The sequence below is a fragment of the Engraulis encrasicolus genome, unplaced genomic scaffold, assembly GCF_034702125.1.
Source record: "Engraulis encrasicolus isolate BLACKSEA-1 unplaced genomic scaffold, IST_EnEncr_1.0 scaffold_403_np1212, whole genome shotgun sequence".
Taxonomy (NCBI): Eukaryota; Metazoa; Chordata; class Actinopteri; order Clupeiformes; family Engraulidae; genus Engraulis; species Engraulis encrasicolus.
Window position 1 is genome coordinate 17,501 of NW_026945702.1, and position 7,500 is coordinate 25,000.

Below are 7,500 nucleotides of genomic sequence, written 5' to 3' on the forward strand. Positions count from 1 at the left end.
ACCCTTTGAAATGTCTTACATTTCTGTCAAAATTGATCATAAAACATGGTCTGATCTTCCCGGAAATCTCAAGAAGGAACAATCAGAGTCTTCTTTAATTAATTCCACCCAAACATTTACATGTTATCATATTTTTATTGGTCATAAGGCCATAACATTCACAGGAGAGCAGGGCATAAGTAAGTACACCCTTGCATTAAGTAGGTTTTAACCCTCAGTTAGTTGCCATATCATCAACCAGACTTGTCCTGTAGTTGCAGATCAGATTAACAAAACAATCTGTTTGTATCTTGTCTCCCTCTTCTTTAGAGAACTGCCTCTCATCAGCAAGGCTTGTGGGATGTCTGGAGTGCATAGCTTTCTTGACTTCATGCCATATAATCTCAATTGTTTTTTGTCAGGGCTTTGACTGGGCTATTTCAGAATGTGTATTTCATTATTATGAAGCCATTCTAAAGTCGATTTGCTTCTTAAGTATGGGTTGTTGTCACATTTCAGGACCCATACTCTTGTGTGCTTCAACTGTGTGACAGACTTCCTCATGTTTTTTTCTGTAAAATATCACAATAAACTTGAGTTCATTGTTCCACTAATAATGGCAAACTGTCAAAGGCCTGAGGCAGCAAGGTAGCTGCATACAATGATGCTCACGCCACCATACTCAGAAGAGGAGATGTAACCAAGAATAGCTAAAAATGGGATTCATTCTGCCAATCTAAAATGAATGGGGTTTCTGTCCAAAAAAAATATTGCTGCACCTTTGAGGTTTGCGAAAAAGCATTTATATGCTTCATAGAATTACTGCAAAATATTCTGTAGATCAACGTTGAAACCAAAGTTGAATTGTTCAGGGGAACACACAATGTCATGTTTGGAGGAGAACTGGAGAACCACACCTTCACCAAAACATCATCTCCACCTTTGAGTATGGTGGCGGGAGCATCATTATATGCGGCTACCTTGCTGCCTCAGGCCCTTTTCAGTTTGCTATTATCAGTGGAACAATGAACTCTGAAGTTTATCGAGATATTTTACAGAAAACATGTGAGGTAGTCTGTCACACAGTTGAAGCACACAAGAGGATGGGTGCTGAAATGTGACAACAACCCATACTTTAGAAGCAAATCGACTTTAGAATGGCTTCATAATAATGAAATACACATTCTGGAATAGCCCAGTCAAAGCCCTGACAAAAAAACAATTGAGATTATATGGCATGAAGTCAAGAAAGCTATGCACTCCAGACATCCCACAAACCTTGCTGACGAGAGGCAGTTTTCTAAAGAAGAGGGAGACCAGATACATCCAGATTGTTTTGTTAATCTGATCTGAAACTACAGGAAACATCTGGTTGAGGTTATTGCGACTAACTTAGGGTTAAAACCTATTGAATGCAAGGGTGTACTTACTTATGCCTTGCTCTCCTGTGAATGTTATAGCCTTATGGCCAATGAAAATATGAAAACTTGTAAATGTTTGGGTTGAATTAGTTAAAGCAGACTCTGGTTGTTCCTTCTTGTGATTTCCGGGAAGATCAGACCATGTTTTATGACCAATTTTGACAGAAAGGTAAGAAATTTCAAAGGGTGTACAAACTTTTTCCTGGGACTGTATGTGTTGTGTGCAATCAGCCTTCACACTATTTTGTATGCGCAGTGTTCAGGTGAGTGTGCGTGTGTGTGTCTGTGTGTTTGTGTGTGTGTGTGTGTGTGTGTGTGTGTGTGTGTGTGTGTGTGTGTGTGTGTGTGTGTGTGTGTGTGTGTGTGTGTGTGTGTGTGTGTGTGTGTGTGTGTGTGTGTGTGTGTGTGCACAGGCGTAGGCTTATGTGTAGTATGTGTGTGTGCATCAGCCTTCACACTGTGTAGTGCCCGCAGCTCCCTGATGTTGGTATTGGTTAAAGGCTTTAGGACTGATCCCTGTTTAGCAGGCAGCCTGCTGCTGTGTAGTCTGACTACATACAGATGCCCACTCACCCTAACAGTGCTTATGCATTTACTCATAGGAGCACGCAGACACACACGCACACACACGTAGACACGTAGACACACACACACACACACACACACACACACACACTGTGACGGTCTGTTCTCTTCCCCTCCCCCGCTCACCTGCGCTGAGCTCGGAGCTCGTCCCAATTAAGCGCAGCTGAGCGCAATTGCAATCAGTGTGGTATTCTAGTTTCCTCTTGTTTCAAAAACTCCCCTCACTCACTCCAAAATGAGAGTAGCAACACGCACACACGCACACAACACAGTAAAATTTGTGAGCCCGAGTATCCAGCCTGGAATCTAACACGATTACGTTTGGTACTATTGCTACGGAGCCTTCGTGATATCCGAAATAACTGCCGTAAGCGTGCCGAAATATCTTTGCCTACTAGAAGAATGGAATTCATCGTCTAAAGGGACCTCTTTAATAAGAAGACTCGTGAGTAAATTAACTGGCTGGATATTGCCACTAACTTCGCTGCTCTCTCCGTCTTGCCCTTCACCCCCAAACAATAGTAGCCTACACACCTTGACAAGTTACAACGCAACTCCACCAAAAGCCCAGAAACGCACACAATTCCACACACACACATTACAACACTACACTACACTACACATCTTCTCTATCTCCTTCCTCTCCTTTTTTTCCTTTTTTTGGAGAGTTGATAACGACTTGGAAATATATTTTTGGGACATATTGGATTACTTACACAATGCCCTTTGGATTTAATACCCTTTTTTGTTGGATATACCTTTTTGTGTTGGATTAATGAACATTTAATTAATGAAGATTTGAAAGTTTAAGGAACTGTCTCGTCTCGTGCTTTTCACTTTTTTCAAACATTGACTGATTCACTGATATTTTTTGCTGACGGTGTTTTGGGATTTAATATTTTTTTTAAATTGCATTTACCCCAATCACCACACCGTTACACACACACACACACACACACTCACACAAACACACACACGCACGCACGCACGTACACACACACACACACACACACACAGTGTTAGTATTATGGCATTACTTTGAATTTCAATTCATTCAATTCGGAATTTCGTACAAGCCTGGTGTGTGTGTGTGTGTGTGTGTGTGTGTGTGTGTGTGTGTGTGTGTGTGTGTGTGTGTGTGTGTGTGTGTGTGTGTGTGTGTGTGTGTGTGTGTGTGTGTGTGTGTGTGTGTGCATGAACATCTGTCTGTGTCTCTGTGTCTATGTCTATGTCTGTATGTACTAATGTGTGTGTGTGTGTGTGTGTGTGTGTGTGTAGTTGCAGGAGTTGACGCGAGAGGTTGCTGATCTGCGTGAGGAGCTGAGGCGTAAGGATCGCACCATCGCCCACCTGTCTCAGCAGCAACACCTTCAGAGACAACAGCACGCAGTGAGTAAACTACACCTCCCACAATGCAACACTACACTACACCTACAGAGACAACAGCACGCAGTGAGTAAACTACACCTCCCACAATGCAACACTACACTACACTACACTACACTACACTACACTACACTACACTACACTACACTACACTACACTACACCTACAGAGACAACAGCAGGCAGTGAGTAAACTACACCTCCCACAATGCAACACTACACTACACTACACTACACTACACTACACCTTCAGAGACAACAGCACGCGGTGAGTAAACTACACCTCCCACAATGCAACACTACACTACACTACACTACATTACACTACACTACATTACACTACACCACCGGGAGACAACAGCACGCAGGGAGTAAACTACACCTCCCACAATGCAACACTGCACTACACTACACTACACTACACTACACTACACAACACAACACCTACAGAGACAACAGCAGGCAGTGAGTAAACTACACCTCCCACAATGCAACACTACACTACACTACACTACACTACACTACACCTACAGAGACAACAGCACGCAGTGAGTAAACTACACCTCCCACAATGCAACACTACACTACACCTACAGAGACAACAGCAGGCAGTGAGTAAACTACACCTCCCACAATGCAACACTACACTACACCTACAGTAGAGAATCGTATATGAGAGGGAGATAAAGCAGGCGGGTTCTTTTCCGGTATCCACTTTACGTCGGGTGAACGCCCCTTTAGGAGACCTTCGATTAGGAGACCTTCGGAGTCTTGAGGTTGAGAATAAATGAAGTCCCCTTAGCGCTGTAGATGGCGGTAGCGCACGTCTTGTGCAAACACCACGGAAAGAGAAGAAGAAGGAGGGACAACGCCCCCTTAGGAGACCGAATTTTGCGCAGACATCATATAAGAAGACTAGATGCGTCGTCCACGTTCCCGTCATGCAAGTCGAACGTCCGCGCATGGCGGCCATGTTAGAGCAGCCTTCTGGCTCAACCAGTTGTAGTGACTTTTTGGTGCTGTATACTCTTCAGATGTAGATTCAAATTTCCATCGATTTTCGAAAGGGTCGGTTTGTTACACAGTATAAAAAATTCCAAACGAAAGTATATGTTGATACTGCATAGTGATGAATCACAATATTATTATATTATATTACATTATATTATTATGTGCATAGGTCTAAAATCATGTATAATATAGTTCAGTAGGCTTATTCATTTAATTAAATAGATCCCATAAACAAATGCACAACGTAATCTTTTATATTTTCAGTAAAATAACAAATAAAGGTTCACTTGTAGTCTATGCTTTGGTTTCGACAGCTCCACCTTGTGTTCAAAATGAGTCGTGACGCTAAAGCCATCCAGATAGAATGAACTTGTTGCGCTGTACATCTCTCTTCTAGTACGTCATCTCTGTCGTCTTTAATTTGGTGCAATGAATATATCCATGCCGTCAACGTAATGCACAGCAGCAATGGTTAAAATGTGTATTTGCTGTAGGTCTATCTAAATGTTTGGACAAATAGGCTAAGTGGGACAAATCTCCTGGGCGTTTTACCCCAGTCTACACTTAAGTTTTAAGGAGCCCTACCATTTATATACACGTGTCAATATTTCAGCGAAGCAATTAAGTATCTCGACGTTTCAATTCTTCAGTTTACTTCAGGTGTAACGGGGGTCTGTGGAGAGTTTAGGCTGCGCTAATATGGCCGACCTGTGCGGACGTGCTTGAAATACGCGATGACGTATCTAGTCTTCATATATGATGTCTGTGAAATTTTGAGCACACGCTTTTGCATTGAGTGGGCGTGTTTCGATTCCTCTTTATTAAATATCCAACCTCTTTGCCTACAGAGACAACAGCACGCAGGGAGTAAACTACACCTCCCACAATGCAACACTACACAGCACTGTACCATAAGACACAACACTGCAATACAATGCCATAGAGCAGATCACATCTGTCCCAGCAGCATTTACACAGGCAACAACATGCAGTGAGTAAACTACACCTCCACAATGCAACTCTACACTACACTATACAATAACCTTATCCGATTTTTCAGCAACGCCCGCATGCCCATTAAGACAGCAATGCACTCTGGATGAAAATGCTGCATGACGGGTAGATTTCCTGTCAAACTTCAAAACTTTGGTCATGTTACGTCAACGAGCTGACATGTCACATGGTGTCAAACTATCGCGGGATGAATGCGACTGCAGTCAGATCTTGCAACCTCTGCAGTTGCTTATCCCCGTTGATGCTCGTCTACAGACCGCCTCCGAGGTCATGCTCACATGAACTGGTTGGTCAACAACTCACTCACGTGTGTATATGAGTCTTGTCTCACACCTCTACACAAGTTTGCGCAGGTCCCCACTTCAGCTCCTCCTCGCTGCCTGTCCCCCAACTCCTCACACGTGGTGTGTTAGTAGAGCAAACTGGTGCGAGCTCATCGTCTCGTTCATATTTGTGGCCGACTTTAAATGCACTGTTTTAATAACACCCACATCGTGACAACAAGTTCTCGCGCACGTGTTTTCTCTCCATCGATCGAAAAAAATCTAAGTCGTATGAGCTTATTGCCATAGCATAGAGCAAAGCACATCTGTCCCAGCAGCATTTACACAGGCAACAACAGCTAAGAACACAACAGTACACAGCAGAAGATGTCTACGACACAACACAACACAACACAACACAACACAACACAACACAACACAACGCAACGCAACGCAACGCAACGCAGCGCAACGCAACGCAACGCAACGCAACACAACACAACACAACACAACACAACACAACACAACACAACACAACACAACACAACACAACACAACACAACACAACACAACACAACACAACACAATACAATACAACACAACACAACACAACACAACACAACACAACACAATGAAATACAAGACAACACAACACAACGCAACGCAACGCAACGCAACGCAACGCAACGCAACGCAACGCAACGCAACGCAACGCAACGCAACGCAACGCAACGCAACACAACACAACACAACACAACACAACACAACACAACACAACACAACACAACACAACACAACACAACACAACACAATGTCTACAATACAACACAACACAACACAACACAACACACGATGTCTACAAGCAGGGCTCTAAATTAACTTTTTCCACCACCAGCCAATTTGGCTAGTAGACATTTTTTCTTACTAGCCAAATGGAAGGCCAACTAGCCATTTTTTTAATCTCACCAAAATAAACCATGCGTTAATTATGTTGCTTTTAATTATTCCATTAAACTATATCCTCAACACAGATAAACAATATAAATATTATACTCAACATATTTCACTGTTCAGTTTATTCTATAATTATTTAGTAATTATTTTTATTACCTGCATTTTCATTATTTTTTATTCAATTTCCTCTGAAAACAGTGAATTGCATCACACATGCCTCTCACATACCAGACCTACGCTGGACCATATACTACAGACAGCCAAACACTAGCCTATTACACCATCACTCAAACCTCACATGCAGTATAGGCCTACACCTCACACAAAAACAGCATGCCTTCAACACACATGTTGCACACATACCAGACTTTCAACATACACTAGCCAAACACACACAACCAAACACTACAAAACCTCATATCCCCCACACAGTATCACTTAAACTTCACACACTAGGCCAAATGCCATGGACGATGCACAGAAGAAAGGGGTGGGGAGGAGAAGAGGAGGACACACACACACACACACAGCCAACTCAGTGCGATGTGTATGATGTCTGCATTGTGTGTTTCTTTATGCTGCTGCTGCTGCTGCTTCACACCTTTAGGTTCCTGCAGGATTAATACTTGCTTCACTCTAATATCATGCGCTTGGAATGACAATAATTAGGCGACGCTATGTCTAAACTAGTAGACATCCAATAACATCACGGAGACCACCAGCTTACTTTGCTACTTTCATAGCGTCGCTAGTTTTTTTTTTTTTTTTACTTACTCGTTCATCCATGTCAAACTCGTGCATGGTCTTTCCGATGGCGTGGGCATTATTAGGAAACGACAACTCCATCGTAGGTACGGTAGTTGCGAGGACCTCGCAAATATCAGACGA

At 42.8% G+C, this 7,500-nt stretch overlaps 1 protein-coding gene across 1 annotated transcript in view; it reads left to right on the forward strand.

Moving 5' to 3' along the window:
* LOC134443942 (serine-rich coiled-coil domain-containing protein 2-like) overlaps positions 1–4,410 on the forward strand; it is a gene marked incomplete at its 5' end in the record, with an annotated part of 21,647 nt that extends 17,237 nt beyond the window's left edge. The window contains 2 exons of the mRNA XM_063193457.1: positions 3,264–3,374; positions 4,405–4,410. Coding sequence (XP_063049527.1) covers positions 3,264–3,374; positions 4,405–4,410 — 117 coding nt within the window. The remainder of the gene's footprint in view (positions 1–3,263; positions 3,375–4,404) is intronic.
* Between the last annotated feature and the right edge of the window lie 3,090 nt (positions 4,411–7,500).